The sequence below is a fragment of the Aspergillus brunneoviolaceus genome, assembly GCF_003184695.1.
Source record: "Aspergillus brunneoviolaceus CBS 621.78 unplaced genomic scaffold BO95scaffold_38, whole genome shotgun sequence".
In the NCBI taxonomy this organism is placed as follows: Eukaryota; Fungi; Ascomycota; class Eurotiomycetes; order Eurotiales; family Aspergillaceae; genus Aspergillus; species Aspergillus brunneoviolaceus.
In genome coordinates, this window is record NW_020290768.1 from 110,466 (window position 1) to 127,157 (window position 16,692).

At 52.2% G+C, this 16,692-nt stretch overlaps 6 protein-coding genes across 6 annotated transcripts; 3 read left to right on the forward strand and 3 right to left on the reverse strand.

Annotated features, from left to right (window-relative positions):
- Positions 1-1,294: 1,294 nt before the first annotated feature.
- Positions 1,295-3,892, forward strand: creB (ubiquitin C-terminal hydrolase CreB; the record flags this gene model as incomplete). Its single annotated transcript, XM_025582651.1, has 4 exons — positions 1,295-1,330; positions 1,538-1,675; positions 1,738-1,751; positions 1,840-3,892. 4 exons carry the CDS (start codon positions 1,295-1,297, stop codon positions 3,890-3,892), a joined length of 2,241 nt encoding a protein of 746 aa, XP_025441673.1.
- A 1,319-nt stretch (positions 3,893-5,211) lies between these two features.
- Positions 5,212-5,748, reverse strand: BO95DRAFT_464222 (YOS1 family protein; the record flags this gene model as incomplete). The annotated part of the gene is made up of 4 exons (XM_025589041.1): positions 5,212-5,285; positions 5,330-5,440; positions 5,563-5,622; positions 5,715-5,748. The coding sequence occupies 4 exons, from the start codon at positions 5,746-5,748 to the stop codon at positions 5,212-5,214; spliced, it is 279 nt and encodes a 92-aa protein (XP_025441674.1).
- A 205-nt stretch (positions 5,749-5,953) lies between these two features.
- Positions 5,954-7,834, forward strand: BO95DRAFT_514872 (dolichyl-P-Man:Man(7)GlcNAc(2)-PP-dolichol alpha-1,6-mannosyltransferase; the record flags this gene model as incomplete). The annotated part of the gene is made up of 3 exons (XM_025591708.1): positions 5,954-6,030; positions 6,093-6,371; positions 6,435-7,834. The coding sequence occupies exons 1-3, from the start codon at positions 6,012-6,014 to the stop codon at positions 7,832-7,834; spliced, it is 1,698 nt and encodes a 565-aa protein (XP_025441675.1). The 5' UTR covers positions 5,954-6,011.
- An 844-nt stretch (positions 7,835-8,678) lies between these two features.
- On the reverse strand, positions 8,679-9,749 carry BO95DRAFT_148499 (uncharacterized protein). The gene has a single exon (XM_025580622.1). It carries the CDS (start codon positions 9,525-9,527, stop codon positions 8,823-8,825), a length of 705 nt encoding a protein of 234 aa, XP_025441676.1. The 5' UTR covers positions 9,528-9,749; the 3' UTR covers positions 8,679-8,822.
- Positions 9,750-12,254: 2,505 nt separating this feature from the next.
- BO95DRAFT_414761 (GATA transcription factor LreB) lies at positions 12,255-14,427 on the forward strand (the record flags this gene model as incomplete). Its single annotated transcript, XM_025584324.1, has 4 exons — positions 12,255-12,847; positions 12,968-13,224; positions 13,270-13,785; positions 13,916-14,427. The coding sequence occupies 4 exons, from the start codon at positions 12,255-12,257 to the stop codon at positions 13,954-13,956; spliced, it is 1,407 nt and encodes a 468-aa protein (XP_025441677.1). The 3' UTR covers positions 13,957-14,427.
- Positions 14,369-15,989, reverse strand: BO95DRAFT_148396 (uncharacterized protein). The gene is made up of 3 exons (XM_025580621.1): positions 15,486-15,989; positions 15,099-15,398; positions 14,369-15,030 (listed from the first exon to the last, which is right to left on the reverse strand). The coding sequence occupies exons 1-3, from the start codon at positions 15,734-15,736 to the stop codon at positions 14,658-14,660; spliced, it is 924 nt and encodes a 307-aa protein (XP_025441678.1). The 5' UTR covers positions 15,737-15,989; the 3' UTR covers positions 14,369-14,657.
- Positions 15,990-16,692: the final 703 nt, after the last annotated feature.

The window sequence follows — 16,692 nt, forward strand, 5'->3', positions numbered from 1 at the left end:
TCCTCCTCCCTCCTTGAGTGAGAAACCAGGAATCAAGAAAACATTGGAATGAGGGGAAACGATCGGGATTGTTCTCCTCCCTCTGATCTGATGGAAGGGGTCACTTAGTCAGATTTCTAGTTCCTTCCTCTGGCACGTTAATCAGCAGCAATCGGTGAAAGAGCGGAGTTAAGGTAAGGTGGGAGTGGGAGTGGAAGGGAAGATAACTTACCGACTGAACCGACAGATACCGCCAAAACCGATTCTCCCACGTTCACCGACAGCGGCCCAGCTTTTCCTGCCCCGTCCATTGAGGTCTTGTCATGGGATCAGTCACAAAAGGCATAAGATATAATTATCGATGAGACAATTGAGAATATCAGCATAATTCATGTACTGTACGTAGTAGCAAATCTAATCGAAATCTCTCCTCTTTTCCCCTCATTTTCTCCCCGAGTCCCAAAGTATGATCGCTCAGGCCCGCCAGGGTGAGATACAGCCAGTACACAGTATAGTACTTGATTGGGTAGGACAGTTAAGATGGAACGATACCCATACCAGGTCCATACCGTACGTACGATACGAACAGGCAAAAGAGTTTCTCTCTACCTAGTAAGTTGGCCACTCTGTACGGGAACCGAACTATAACATACTTCGTTGGTGCTTCGAGGCTGTGACTAAGGAAAGGGTTCCTGACAGACAAGCCTGGGGATTCCCGCCATCTTCACTGACTGCCTGACTGTCTGTCTTGCCCACCTTCACCTTCTCATCTCTCCCCAATTCTCATTTCTCTATCCCACTCTCTCACTCTCTCACTCTCTCCCCTCGCCCACTCTCTTTCGCTCCCAATTTCTCTCGCCCTTCTTGACGCCGCCAATTTCCACCCCTCAATCTCTCATCCCAATCTCCTGCGCGATTCTCGGTTCCCTCGTCTCCGACTCGGACCGCGGTCTTTCTCCACCTTTTCTCGAATCCGCCGCCCGTTCACGTTTCCGCCCCATTCCACGCTCTCGCAATCCACATATCCAGGCCCCAGTCCTGCAACAACAACTCTGGTCGGTTCCGCGCACTGCTAAATCTTCTACCTGGTTCCTGTCGACAACCATCACCGCAATCCTATAACGCGACTCCTCGAGGATCACTTCTGCTTGCCTTCCCGTCCTTCGATCGTGCCTGCTGACACTCCCCGATCCGCGCGTGGTCCGACGAACTTACACATTGCCGCTCTCTTTTCTGGTCCGGGTGTCGGCTTCGGTTTCCCACCGTCAGTTGCCCGATGAGGCTGAATTAAGATTCACGAGATTGTGCGATAATCATGGGGTCTTTTCTGAGGAGTTTCCGGAGAGATGTGGTGAGTCTTTATCCTGGTCGGCGGCCTGGCTGGCTCAGTATATGCCTTCCCAGTGGTGCAATCGCTCTAGTTCCATGGCCGAGAATCATGTTGTCTCGTTCCCTTCATTGAAGGCGCTCAACGGTCGGGGCCGGACGAGGATTTATTCATCCAATGCCTTTGTCCTCACCACTATCAAATGACGAATATTAACCGTCTTGTCCCCAGGGACCCACGCCTTCGGTTGGGACGCCTCCCACCAAGAAAGAACCCCAGGCGCCGACGATGACCCCGCTAGAGAAAATGCTCCAGGATATGGGCTCGATCCGAGAAGATGGCAGTGATAAGTTCTTTGCGATGGAGAATGTAAGTCTGCGTCTAAAACAACTTGCTCTTAGAATCTTTGCTGATAGACTTCTCTCGTCTAGTTCGGAAATACATGGTGAGTTGTTTGCGCCCGGCTGCCGGTCTACCTGCCTCAAGTGATCACATAGACCCCAAGTGACTGGATCGCTAATGCTTGCGAATAGTTACTGTAACTCCATATTACAATGTCTCTATTATTCAGTACCATTCCGAGAAGCCGTTATAAACTATCCCATCAGAACACCGATAGAGAACCTGGAAGCCGCATTGGTCAAAAACCTTCATTACCAAAACCCGGTTGCTAATATGGAAGCGGAGACACAAGCAGAGAAGCAGAAGGCTGCTACGCCACAACGTCCGGGGGCGCCCCCGAATCAGCCACAAAAGCCCGAAGATAAAGACTCACCGGAATACAAGAAGAAGATGGCCTTACAGACTCTTCCCCTTCTAGAAACCACGAACAATTCAGCCAGCTACGGAATGTCGGAGTCGCTATTTACATCGCTGAAGGATATATTTGAGTCGATCGTGGCGAGCCAGGCTCGTCTTGGTATAACAAGACCACAGCGCTTGTTGGAACTTCTCCGTCGGGACCATGAGATGTTTCGGACTGCCATGCATCAGGATGCCCATGAGTTCTTGATCCTTTTACTGAACGAGGTGGTAGCGAATGTCGAAGCGGAGGCCATGAAGCAGCCCGAGAGGAGCTTGCCACCCCCCGAAAGCATGGAATCCTCACAACAGTCATTAAGTTCTGGTTCCAAGACCCCCAACACTACGCGATGGGTGCACGAGTTGTTCGAAGGAACCTTGACGTCCGAAACACAATGTCTGACCTGCGAGAACGTCTCTCAGCGAGATGAGATCTTCCTGGATCTGTCGGTTGATCTGGAACAGCATTCGTCGGTTACCTCGTGTTTGAGGAAATTCTCTGCAGAAGAGATGCTCTGCGAGCGGAATAAATTCCACTGTGACAATTGTGGCGGTCTGCAGGAGGCAGAAAAACGGATGAAAATCAAACGTCTTCCCCGCATCTTGGCTCTCCATCTCAAGCGCTTCAAATACACGGAGGACTTGCAAAAACTGCAGAAGTTGTTTCACCGAGTCGTCTACCCGTATCACCTGCGTCTTTTCAACACAACGGACGATGCAGAGGATCCTGACCGATTGTACGAGCTGTATGCAGTCGTGGTACATATTGGAGGTGGTCCCTACCACGGTCACTATGTGGCTATTATCAAGACGCAGGATCGCGGATGGTTGCTTTTTGATGATGAGATGGTGGAGCCTGTGGACAAGAACTACGTGCGTAACTTCTTCGGAGATAAACCCGGACTCGCCTGCGCCTACGTTTTGTTCTACCAGGAAACCACTATGGAGGCTGTCATGAAGGAACAAGAACAGGAGGATCTCAATGCCACCATGGCAGATCTCAATCTGAACGAGGTCGCCGTGAAACAGAATGGATTCATCTCACCGCCCGCGCTATCTCATGTTCATAGTGCATCGCAAATCCCCTCGCAAGAAGACCCTCACCGATTCACAGGCCTGAAACGCGCCCCGACGGCGCCTCAGCTCCCGACCCACACCGAGCATGTCGGCGCCGAAGCCGTTCCTCCGCATAGTCCGGCAGCCGTGCCCCCTCCGGTGCCCCCGATTCCTGAGGTCCACACGCGACCACTGAGTCCCAAGAAGAGTGACGTCCAATCTAAGAAGGAACGGGCCAAGGAGGAAAAGGAACGGAAAGCAGCCGAAAAAGAGCTAGAAAAACAGCGCCGGAAGGAGCAAGAAGCTCGGTTCAAGGAGACCAAAGAGAATCAGCGGCGCGAGGAAGCTGAGATCAAGGCTGCGATCGAGGCCAGCCGAGCGTCCAAGGCCGATGAAGACCGACGCAATGACAGTGGCAAGAGTGGTGGATTGAGTCGACTCAAACGAGGCAGCAAGAGCTTCAGCCAGAGACTGGGCAAGGACAAGGAAAGTCGGGCGTCATCGTCCGGCTCCCCCGCAGTGCCCAATTCCGAGACGTCCAGTTCAAGCAATATGCCACCTGAGCCACTCCAACCCTTGTCTCCTCAGAAGATAACGCCTCCCGATACACTTCTGGTCCCTCACGACGATGATCCGGATTCTCTTAAGAGCCCTAAGAGCGATCGGCAGACTCATGGGAAATGGCGGAGTTTCAGCATTAGAAAGAAGTCCTTCAGCATTCTTTCGTGAACATGATGGTGAACATGATGGTGAACATGATGGCCTGTTACTCGTCACCACGTGTATCAGATCTACACTTTTCTTGCACATAAAAGACGCATTTCTGTCGTACATATTCCTTTTCTCCATGTATCATCACCATTGCCTTGCAGACCGGATTCATTTTGACTTTGACGACGTGGCCCATCCCTATCTTGCATACGGAAAGGACTGCGCGTCAACGACAGGGATCCTGTTTCTGTTTTATTTGCACGATTGTCATTCTGCCAGCTCCTACCTGCCTGCATCTTGGTGCATTGACCAAATCACTTCGGTCTGCATGTTGATTTAGCCTTTTCTTCATCTTTTCCTTTTTCTTGTTCTCTGATTTTATCTCCCTGTGATACCCATGCCTGGGTCACACCACTGGGCAAATGGGGCGTTTGGCGAAAGTGTTTTCTGTCCTAATTGTTTTTACTCGGGGGAGATGACACGAGGGAGTGGATGCTCAATTCGTGATAACAAATGGTTTGCGGGAGGATATATTCGCAGGTCCTCGACCGAAAGTCAGACGGGCGCATCATTCCACCTTTGAATACAGGCGTGGCACTTCATGCCTACGCTTCACCTCGACTGGACATATCATGCATGGAACTCGCCTGGGCCAAGACTTGCGGGTACGCGCAGTATATAGACCTTGATACCAATGTGATATGTATGCGAAGAGTGCTTTCTTTCTGTAGGGTATCTGGATAACGCTGTCCCTGTCTCGCCCATCCTCGTCGCACCTTACAGGACCGACACAACCACCATCAGTCAAGGCCCTGCTGCTGATCTATTACCACTTGCGCCCAGCATCCTTGCAAATAGACTCCGACCGCAGTGATCATTTCCCACAGCTCCCATCACCCGCGGGATCCATCCATTCAAATCTCGAAATCACATATAGGTGTATACCCCATACCGAGCGAGATAAAGAACAACTGTCATTTCTATTTCCGTCATATATCATTCCTTGTTGTTACTCAATTCCTTGACCCCACACACCACCGAACCGGCAAAAAAAAAGCAAACGGAAACACCTCGTAGAATATTCGCTGCTGAATATAGTATAAGAATATGTAGTAGACAAGGTATACATAACAAATCGGGATTCGTGAATCGCGGGTTAAAAAAAACGAGTCGGGGAGCTGTGACAAGAGACGTTCGAATTGTTTTGGTGTGGGTCGGTTAACCCAGAATAAGCTCGTAGATGATGACGATGGTATTGATCACGATTAAGGGTACTGTTATACAGATTCCCCTTTTCTCCGTTGGAGAGAGGGGAAAATGGGCAGAGGTTAGTTTGGTTATTTGTGACTCGCGGTGTAGTGCGGGAGATGAGGGATTTGCGCGAGGGAGATATGCTCGTGTGTAGCTTGGGCTTTTTTTTTGTTGGTAGTGGTATGGTTGGGGAGAAAGACGTACTTCGCATGACGGTCCGGACACTGGCGATCAGATTGATGGTTTTGGCCTTGACGCTGGTGTTGTCGTAGGTTGCGCCGAAGGCTGGATCGGCTTGCATGCGGCCCCAGCCGACTGTTTTGGGGGGAAATAGGGAGCTTGGTTAGCTTGCTGAGATGGTCCCGGGGGAAAGGGGAGGGTTGTGGAGTGTTGAGGAGTTCCGCCGGGGGGAGGGACTTGGACTTGTGTGGACGTACTTCTGGCGAGGAAACGGTCCTCAGAGAGGATGGCCAGGGAGTTGATGAAGAGGATGACGACTGCGGAGACAAGAAGACGCGATGGTTAGTTTCGGGCTGCGGATTTTCGGCTTGCTCAATGGATTTGACGACAGGGAGAGAAGGGGACGGACCGTAGAAGAGTTTCCCTAGGCCGAAGAAAAACATCTTGGCGGGAGGGTTGCAGGAGTGTTGAGGAAGGTTGGTGGTGAGAGGTTGAGGTTGATGTGTTTAGATAGTGAGTGGTGTTGAATGACGACGGAGTGGAAAGGGAAGTTGCGGGAAGGCACTGGGCACTGCACTGCACCTGCTGCGCTCCACCCACTCATGTGATTTTGGCCATCTGTCTTCCTTCATACTTCGACCTACTTGGCTCCTCTTATGCATTGAACACGACTCTATCCGAGCAAGCTGGGATTATTAGGCTCATCATGAGTGGGAGAGATGCTGGTAAGTGCTATATTCATTCTTGTCAAGAAAATAAGAAAACAAGCCAATTGACCTGTCTCCAGTCTACGTGCTGCTCCTCGCCGCAGTGCCCGCCCTCATTCTCCTCCATTTGGTCGTTGCGCCATACACTAAGGTAGAGGAGTCTTTCCATATACAAGCCATTCATGATATTTTGGCATACGGGATCCCCACGAGCAATGTCAGCGGGACACTTCGTGCGGATTATGACCATTTCACCTTTCCTGGTGCTGTTCCTCGGACATTCGTCGGCGCCGCGCTGCTGGCCGGTTTGGCGCGGCCGTTCATTGGGTTGCAGCATTCTGTCGACAGGCAATTACTTGGTGAGTAGTGCGCAAGCTGTCTTCTACGCTGTGTGGTTGATGGCTAAAGGATCATGTCTTCAGTTCGAGCTATCTTAGGCCTATTTAATGCCGCATCGTTGCTGTCATTTGCGGGAGGTCTACGGCGTACTGCCGGCAAGACAACCGCCATCTGGTACCTTTTGTTCCAGAGCAGCCAGTTTCACGTTCTATACTATGCGTCGCGGACGCTCTCAAATATGTTCGCATTTGGGATGACTACCCTAGCTTTGCGTTACCTTCTTCCAGAGCCATCACTGTCTACCGCAGCGTATCGAAAGCGCTCGCGACTCGCTCTGTGTCTGCTGACAGTAGCTGGCATTATCTTTCGCTCTGAGCTTGCCATCTTCCTCGCAACCAACACGATCTTTCTCTTCGCGACCCGCCGTATCAGCATCCCGCACGAGATCATTCCCGCCGGGATCGTGGGCCTTGTCATCGGCCTAACCACGACTGTGGCCGTGGATTCTTTCTTCTGGCAGCAATTTCCCCTGTGGCCCGAATTCGAGGCGTTCAAGTTCAATGTCATCCACGGCCAAGCGTCAGCCTGGGGCGTTGACCCGTGGCACTTTTACTTCATCAACGCCGTTCCTCGTCTCCTCCTCAACCCTCTGACTTATCTTGTTGGCATTCCCATCTCGCTTCTGCAACCCGCCACCCGCTCCGTCGCAGCATCTCTCCTCATTCCATCTCTTGTTTTCCTCGCTATCTACAGCGGCCAGCCCCACAAGGAATGGCGTTTCGTCATCTATACCATCCCTGCCCTCACCGCGGTCTCCGCTCAAGGCGCCTCCTACATCTGGACACATCGCGCCAAATCAATAATCTACTGTCTCCTCTCCCTGGCCCTGCTAGCCTCAACCCTAGCTTCCTTCATCGTCTCCACTTTCGTCCTTCTGCCCGCCTCCTCCGCCAACTACCCCGGCGCACACGCCCTCCACGCCCTCCACAACCATGCTATCCCTCCCACAGACAACGTCGCCAATGTATCAATTTACCTTGGCAATCTTGCCTGCCAAACTGGTGTGACCCGCTTCCTCCAGTTCCCCACCAGTCAGCCCGACTCTCCAATCTGGAACTACGATAAAACCGAATCCCCTCTCCTCAAGTCGGACCCAACCTTCTGGTCCCACTTCGACTATGCTCTAGTCGAACCCGGCGAGGAGGCCGAGTTCGTCCTGTCTTCCTCCTCTGTGACTGGGAAATGGCGGCCCATTGATACTATTTCCGGCTTCGCGGGACTCCGTGTCCTCCGGCCTGGCGACGAGGCTATCGGTGCTGTTGAAAGAGATCTCCTGGGGTATGTTGTGGGAGACAGAGGGGTCGAGATTTGGAGCAGAGTTCGCGAGCTTGCTCGACGAACGGTCACGCGGGGATGGTGGGTGGAGGTCAGAATGGAGAGCAAGATTCTGATCCTTGGGAGAGATGGTGTTGAGAATGTTTGAACTTTCTAGACTACAACTTTTTGTTTTCCAATGGGTATGTAGCTGATATAAAGAGCCAATGTGGTTACAGCGAGCCCTAGCAGAAAAGAAAAAGCATTAGACATAGTTTCAAGACTTCCACGGACGTGTAAAGATTTCAGATATCCTCATACTCGAATGGTCCCTACTGCAATTACTATGGGAGACCCAGCTGCTCATCATGCTTCTCATACCTCGCACCCGATCATATAACAATCTTTCGTAGTACTAGTCAGATCACCTCTGGTTGATAGCAGCAACGCACCCCCGCTCTTGTACCATGCACAGTCCCAAATCGATCACCCTCAACCGTAGTCTCTTTGTTTGGGCTATCAGCCTGTGAGTCACTGATATTCACCACATTCACCAAGCAAGCGAATCTTCCCCGGTAGCGAGCTGGCCGTAATCTTAAGATTTCGTTCTGAGTTCCCGATATGGCCGGAAGCGAGTTGATATTAGTCGTATAATCACACCGGATATCAGCTATCCCTGATAACGAGCCAGATTATATCCCAACATTCACTGCGAACATCAGGAAACACCGGTAGCGAGCTGATCTGACACCAGGAATCACTCCTGATATCAAAATATCTCTGGTAGCGAGCTGGATATAATCTTAATGTTCGCCACCGTGTGGCCTTCGTGGGATATAAAACCCCCCCTCGATCTCTCTTCTTCTTCATCTTCTCTTCCTCCTCTCTTCTTCCTCACCACCCGTTCCATTTCTCATCCTTCCTCTTGTCTTGAACGCCTCCAAAAGTTCCTTCGTCTTGACGTTTTCAACATCCACTCATCACATCGTTCACGATGTTCCGTCTCGAAAACCTCCTTGTTTTCCTCCTGGTGTTGGGGTTGTTCATGCAGACTGCCCTGACAAAGCCCCAGGGTCCCACTTCCACTGATGTTGCGAACATCGATGACAACTTGAACTCGCTCAAGGATAGCCCTGTTGAAGGAACCCACGCCCAGCCTACTGCCGAGCACGATGTCCCCTCTGTGTCCGATGGAGCTGTCCCCGGTGACGACGTCCCTGAGGGCAACGACCAGAGCGGAGTCCTAGGCCTGGGCGGAGGGCTCTTTCCGGTCTCACGTCCTGACACTGTAAGTGGAGAGGGTGGCTGCGAATAGTTTGGCTTGATCGATTGTCCTTAACCGTTGCTGACTTTTGTTCGTGCTGTTCTAGTGGAGAACTTGTCTGGGCGTTTGTGACTGGAACCACTGGTGCCACTGCGCAAAGACTCGTTGCCGTTGCTGGCATCGTCATGCCCCGTGCAAATGCATCAACCACTTCAAATCTCGCGATGAGTCCGCGGAAGATGATGGTCAGAGCGACGTTGCCGGTCTTGATGCTGTTGACGGTTTGAACGCCACTGACAATTTGAACACCACTGATAATTCGGATCCCACTGATGGTTTGAATACCCCGGTTGATCTGAACACCACTGATGATTCGGGTTCCATTGGTGATCTGAACACCACTGATGATTCGGGTTCCATTGGTGATCTGGATCCCACTGATGATCTGAACACCACCGATGATACGAACACCACCGATGACCTGGAAACCCCTGTTGATCTGAACGCCACTGATGATTCGATCACCACTTCCGGTCTGAACCTCACCGAAGGTCCAAACAACCAGACCCTGATCATCATACCTCCCTTTGTAAGTCATTGATCGGGTGCCTCTGATACCGTGTCACTTGCCCTCGCTGACTATAATCCTCTTTAGCCTCCCGTGCAGTGCAAGGGAATCTGCAACCTGAAGCACAAGTGCTACTGCTCCAATACTGCTTTGACCCACTGCCGTTGCCCAAGGATTGGCTTCCCATGCTCGTGCACACGCTACCTCGATAGTCCAGCTGCCCGACTGGAAAGCGCGGACTCGAACACCACCTCGACCTCGAACACCACCTCGACCCTGAACACCACCCCGACTCTGACCATTCGCGCGGCCTCGGAGACTGATGAAGAAGGGTCAGACACCAACGAGGGTTCGGACACCAACGAGCAGTTGGATACCAACGAGGAAGTGGAGAGCACCCCAGTGTCACATCTCGCTCACGCGGTAAGCCCCTGACACTTCTCCCGATGTTCTTTCGGACCCCTGCTGACGTTTCTCACACAAGCCTGCCGGGCCTTGCAAGGGTCGCTGCACTATTCATGGGAAGTGTATGTGTGGAGGGCTGACCAAATGTACTTGTCGCCACGCTGGCAAGACCTGCTCGTGCGTCAACTGAAAAGCTGCCTTTGGAATCGCTTGTTGGAATGTTTGGGGGATGCTTAGAGTGATTACACTTGCTTTGGAGCTTTGTTGTTGTTGTTGTTGTTGTTGTTGGAGCCTTGGAACTGCGCTGTGCTGTTTCCTCTGGCAAAAGCCGTTGTTGTTGGGCGTTGCGATCGCATGATGTATCTATCATGTTAACCTTTGTGGCACTGCCACTTGAACAATGAGAAAAACCTTCATTGACTTTGATTATTCCTTCAACAGTGTACCTGCAAAAGCAGTAGCAACTCCCTCCGACTTGTGATATGATATATCGCGTCGACGCGCCGCTCTTGCCTGGTGCGAACTACTTGGCCACCCGTTCCCTCGATTCTGTCCGAAGCCGAAAGATACCAACAATCGATCTCACGGACCCAACCCACACCTACACATACTCAAATGCTTGTAGAACTTCCTGTCTGTCTGTCTGCCAAGATGCCACCTCGAGCCAAGGATGCGCACAATGCAATTTACACACCACCTCCCTCTTCTTAGCACGAGAGCCTAGGTACTGTAGGTACCTCGAATACCAGCCTTAACCATGAATCAAAGTAGGAGACTTGGATGCAAATCGCACAGCTACCCTGAGATCGACGATCTCGGATGACCTCGAAAGTGGATCACGCTCAAAGGGCCAGTGACGCCATAGGATCATTGGTCGCGGTTGATCGGAGCCATCAGATTTCCTGTCTCGACCCGTCACATTGTGCTTGCTTCATTTTGCAGACGACAGCTGCGGCTGTCGTGCACGACAATGCAACTATCTGTCGACGTGGTGGTCCGCTGCAGACGCCACTCCTCCACAAGAGAGACCTCGACTCAGACTCCAGCTGTTGAAGTCGCGCAAGAGGACGAGAGATACTCGATAGGTCACTTTATTGAATCCGTGTGCGGCATTTTGACAGGATGGGTACGACGACGTTATGCTGTCATCTGGAAATGACTGTATGCCTTCTCCGTATTGCGTCGGGGAAGAGAGCTTTCAGAAGGCGAAGAAGACGACGGAACACGGTTGTATTGGCCATAGTTACTTCCTAGAGTAAGTGTGTATATAGAACTGTACATATGAGTATACGGTAGCGATTGCCACAGAAGTCTTTTTGTGGTTTTGAGAGGGGTAGAGAGATTATGCATCACGTCCGCCAAACCCGGCTAGTTGTTGCTAGTTGTTGCTAGTACTAGCAGGGGGTAAAGGGGGTTGCAGCCGGATAATAAAGGCGTAGGACTTCTATAGGTCTGGAGGAGTTGTTATCAAGCTCCGGGTCGCCGTGTCTTTTCTGGTACTACCCCGCGGGAGAGGATATTCTTAGAAAATGCACGTCCCCTATCACAGCGGACGAAGGATCGAAGACAGTACGGAGTACTCCGTACCGTGCTCAATAACCTCGACTTTGAGGACTCAGCCGGGTTTGATATAGTCGACCTTTGGTCTGTATCTAGCTGTAAAGAGTCACTATGAGTGTAGATAGTCAGTCAGATTGTGATTGCACCAAGTAGACTGTTATGCAGTGAGTATGATTTAGTACTCAAGTATGTTGATGATGAATCCAATTCCCATAATGGTGAAAGAAATGCCCACGGCATCCATGATCGATGTCACCTGACCCACTCTCAGTGGAGCCTCGATCCAATCATCGTCGCTCGGGCGGGAATTGACAGCTCGCATTCAAACACTCCAAACATGATGATCCGAGGTCGAGTCTCGCCCTCGGAGGAAGGCGAGGCGAGGTTGATCTGGAATTGAACTCTTCTTCAGGCTTTCAATTCATCTTCCTCAAAAGACACAGAACACCAGCAACTCCCAAATTCAAGAAACAAGAAGAGAGCGTGTCTGGAACGCGCTCTCCATTTCTTCTCCCTCTTTCCTCCGACATTGCCATTCTCACGGATCAGATTGGAGGCCAGTCTTCAATTGCTCTCTCTGTCCCCCACCAAGATCACCTTCCATCGCTCCATATCTCCGCCTTTGACCCCCATCCCTTCTCATCTGTTCCCTCGAACCTCTTAAACATGGAACTTGGTTTTCCACGAGGGCTCGGGCAGAACCAGAATCAGGCGTACGGACACCTTCACCCGCCAGTCCAGCAAAACTCAAAACCATCCGAAGGTCAGCTGCCAAACTTCCCGTATAGCGTCATGGATGCGCGGAGCATCCCACGCACCCTCGGCCCAGCCGCCTCCACCCCCGGCCCCAGTATACTCGAACAACAGCACCAGCAACATTCATCCTCGACCTCATCGTCAACCACACCCTCAACTATACCTCCCACCGGTCGTCCCACATCGCCTCCCGTGGCTGCCACCGGCACAGCAGCGATTCACTCCGCCGCCGCGGCCGCCGCCGCGGCCGGCAGCGCCGAAGTTGGCCAGCAGTCTGCCGACTCCCTTGCGCATGGCAACGGCAACGGCAACGGCAACGGCGAGAACTGGGCCTCGCGGGTCCTGCAGGAGATGAAGGACTTGATGCTTCTGCTCAATCGCGAAGGTCGAGTTCTGTATGCGTCACCCTCGTGCGTCGAGATCACTGGCTTCGAAGCCCAGTCGCTCGAAAAGAGCGACCTGTTCCGCTATGTTCACGAGGACGACAAGTCCGTTCTCACTCAAGAATTGAAAGAATGTATTGAGACTGGCCGGCTGTTGCGCTGCCATTTCCGCTTCTGTAAGCCAGATAGCAGCTTCTGTCTGCTCGAAGCACACGGACATCCACATATCGCTCCCTCGGATCCCTCGTCGATGCCCAGTGGTCCGGGTGGTGGTAATGGGGGTCGCAGCACCAGCGCCAGCAGCACCAGTGCAAGCAGCAACGGCAACAACGGCAGTAGTGACAGTAGCAGTAATGGTATCAGCAGTGGAGCTGGCTCAAATGGTCACCGAAGACTTCCACGACCGCTATCCCCATCGCCACCGCAACAGCTGCAGCAGCAGAAACAATCCGAGTGTCGAGGGATTTTCCTCGTCTGTCGCCCTTATCCGACTAGGGGAGCCCAGCTCCTCAACTCATTTCTCGAACATAAGATCGAGAACATCCGCCTCAATCAGCGCATCGCGCAACTCAAGGAAGAGGAAGAGGAAGAGCTCAACGCGACGCAGCAATCTTTCAATAACAGTAATAGCGGCGCCGGCAACAACAATTACCACAACAACAACAGAGATGGCCATTTTGTCCACACCTCGACCACCACTACCCGTCAAACATACATCACGACCACGCAGACGGTCACCCAATCCACCACCAACCGGGCACCCGCCCGCGACACTCCCTCCACTTCCGGCGAGGACAACGAATCCTCCGATACGGTCACGAGTAACGCCGACGATGCGGATTCGCGCTCGTTTCCCGGCATGGAGGGCGTCATGGACCGCCTACCTGCGGTCGACGACATGTCGCATATCGAGGGCATTGAGGTCATGACCGGTCTGTACTATGGAGAGGGCGAGCGGTCCCAGGGTCTGAGTACCGGTCAAAAGCATGGTCGCTTGGTCCACTACTCGGACATTGATGGCGAGTCGTCTGGCAACGATCCCCAGGCAAGTCGAGGAGTCGGGGATGGGGATCGGAGGAAACGACTCAAGGGCGAGTATATGTGTACGGACTGCGGGACGAGTGATTCGCCGGAGTGGCGGAAGGGGCCCGAGGGTCCGAAGACGTTGTGTAATGCTTGTGGATGTGAGTTGATGCTCCTACCCGTCCTCCCTCCCCCCCCGTTTTCCACTCATTGCTTCACACTTGGCTTTCCTTCCTCCCTCCTCTTTGTTTTCTTTTCCGGTCGAGGACCATGACTAACTAGATTATACAGTACGCTGGGCTAAAAAGGAGAAGAAACGCCAAGATCCCTGATCAGTAAAACCTCTACTTCGTACTCCGTACTCTCCCCGGTCTCGTCTTTGCAAGGTGGGTGTAATGGGGGAAATTTTCGAAGGCCATTGACGCGACGTTTGTCATGATTGTTACTGTACTACCTGCATTAATTGCCACTTAGGGTTGGACATTGAGACCCCCCTTGCGAGGATACCCCCTGCTTCTTTCACTTCTCTTTTCTTTTCTTGGGATATTTCTTCTTTTCTTCTTTACGGGCTGGTTCATGTACTGGTTTGGTCGTGCGTGCTATTGCAGCAGAGCATGTGAAATTTACTTTCAATGCTTTTGATTATGACTTGGTGTCTATCTATGATGGCATGACTACTATACGGGATATGTATATTCGGACTAAAATCGAATGGACTTGGTGTCTCCTCCGATTACAATTATGACCAGCGCATGATCTTCATTTTGGGTTGGTGGGAAGTGAGCTATGTTCAGGGTGTGCATGGGACTACGAGATTAAACTATTGACTCTTAACCGGTAAACTTCCGGAAGGGAAAATGGGGGTATGAACAATGCATAAGACATGACAATTAATAATCGTGGCAACAGAGAAAAGAAGACATGTGTTTGGACCGTTGTAGGGGGAATATGCACACGGCAAGACAAAGTCAACGCCTTCATGAACGATCTCGTTCTCTCAAAGACAATTTCATCATCGACAACCCCACCGGACTCAATTCTTGGCGGCTTTCTTCGGTGGCGGTGGGAAGTAGGGTTGCGGCTGGGGCTGATGGTCCGACAGCGTCTCCGTCGAGTCTTGTTGCATCGAGCGCCGTGGGTTCGGGGTGCTGAAATGTTGACGCAGGGGCAGGTCCGAGCTCGAACCGCCGTCGCTCGGCGCTGTGGTGACGTGGTGCATCGGGGACTTGGGAGGCATGCCTAGGGGCTGCATCGTGGTCATGGGGATGCCCGGCGACTTGAGCACGAAGTCCTCGAACTCCTTCATGGCCCGCTCGTCTTCCTGGCGCTCCTCGATTTCCAGGCGCTCTTCCTCGGTGATGATGCAGTTGCGTAGGCTGAGGCAGGTGATGCCGAAGTAGAAGAGACTATAGTGCGTTTGTTAGCTTGGGGAGGCCTTTGAACCAGTTTCAGAGCAAGAAAGAGGTCAACATACATGATGATTATGGAAAATGCGAATAGTGCTTTCGCTTGCTGGCAGTAATGCACATTTGACTTCACGTAGGCCACGGAGCATTTCTTGGTGATATACCACGGTGCGCCAGGTTGAGGATGGTCTGGATCCGACATGTCGGGGCCGGCTTGATACCGTACAGAGTAAATCCAAACAGCGACCAGGCCAGCGTGAACAAAGGCGCACACAGGCGGGTAGAGCATATGAAGGATGTGAAGTGGAATCTTGGTGATCCACATGAAGACAGCCAAGATACCGAGGACGAGGTTGTACCGTGTGATACTTTTAGAAGAGAATCGGGTTAGTTTGAAGATTTGCCCTCTCTGCGGAATTTGAGCGTTGGTAGCTTTAGGAGTTCAAAAAACATACAGTGAGCTCCAAACCATCGGGGTCGTGAACGGGCGGTGATTAGCCGCAGCGTAGAGGGCCTCATTGGGGGCACTGTTGAAGCCATTGTCGGCGCCATCCTGCCAGAGCTTCGTGCGGTAGAGATCATGATTCGCGATACCCGTCAATGTTAGGATGATGACCACCAGCGGCAACTCAACGCCCATAAGTATATACAGGAGGTTGTGATTCCGCCATCGTGTCGGGAAGTAGAACTTCTTGGGACCGAACATGGTGAGAGAGGGAGAGCACTGGGTGTAAATAGTACTGTTTCTCTATTCAATGCCAAGATCTTTCTTCAGATCTGGCAGACGGGGGACTGTGAAAGAAACCGTCCCTCTGAAACCCAGAATCCTGCGTTGTCTGGCGCTTCGGGCTCGTATTCTCACCGAGATGCGTTGGAATGGGCCAGAGCCGGCTGGCTGGGCGTTTTCAGTGCAGGGACATCAAAGACAAAGCCGGACAAGCTGAAACGCGAAATTATAGGCAGAGAGGATATGTCCCTTTGCAAGCAGGAGGGAAGGAATCAGAGAGGGCGTTTGTTGGGAAAGGGAGGGCGCATAGATATGAAGTACCGGCGCCTCCCCGTAGGGAAGGACCCCCAGGTCGAATGGTCCGGATTCCATGAGCACGATGCGGAGAGGGGCAAACGATCACAAAGTATGGCGGAGAGAGCACTGGTTGCATGTGTCTTACAGGTGCATCTGGCCAATGCGTGTCGGCCAGGAAGCGCCCGCACCTAGGGCTTGTCGCCAATGAGGCGCCAGAGTGGGCGGTTTGGCTGCCAGCCGTCACACACTAGAGCCGTGTGATGGTGAAGAAAGATCTGCATGCACGCCCCGAGAGGCTTGCTTCTGCAATGAGGGGGAGTAGGCCTGGCAGAGACTAACGACTCACAGGTAGTCGTTGAACGGCCGTGCTCACTTGAGATCGAAGCGCTCGGGTGGAGTATCCAGCCATGACTGGTGCTGCTGCTGTGACGGCTCATGCATGATTTGAGGTTGAGTATTGCCCTCATACGAAAGGCATAACCGTGTCATGTGTCATCAACTGTGCTCTCAAATCTACGCTTCTAGATAATCGTAGAAGTCAAAGACTGAAGCCGAATCTCCATGATGGTAGTAGTAGTTGGAGATGGTTGGAGAATGGAAAGAGGAAATGCGAGCGGCCGAGCACATGACATGGACGT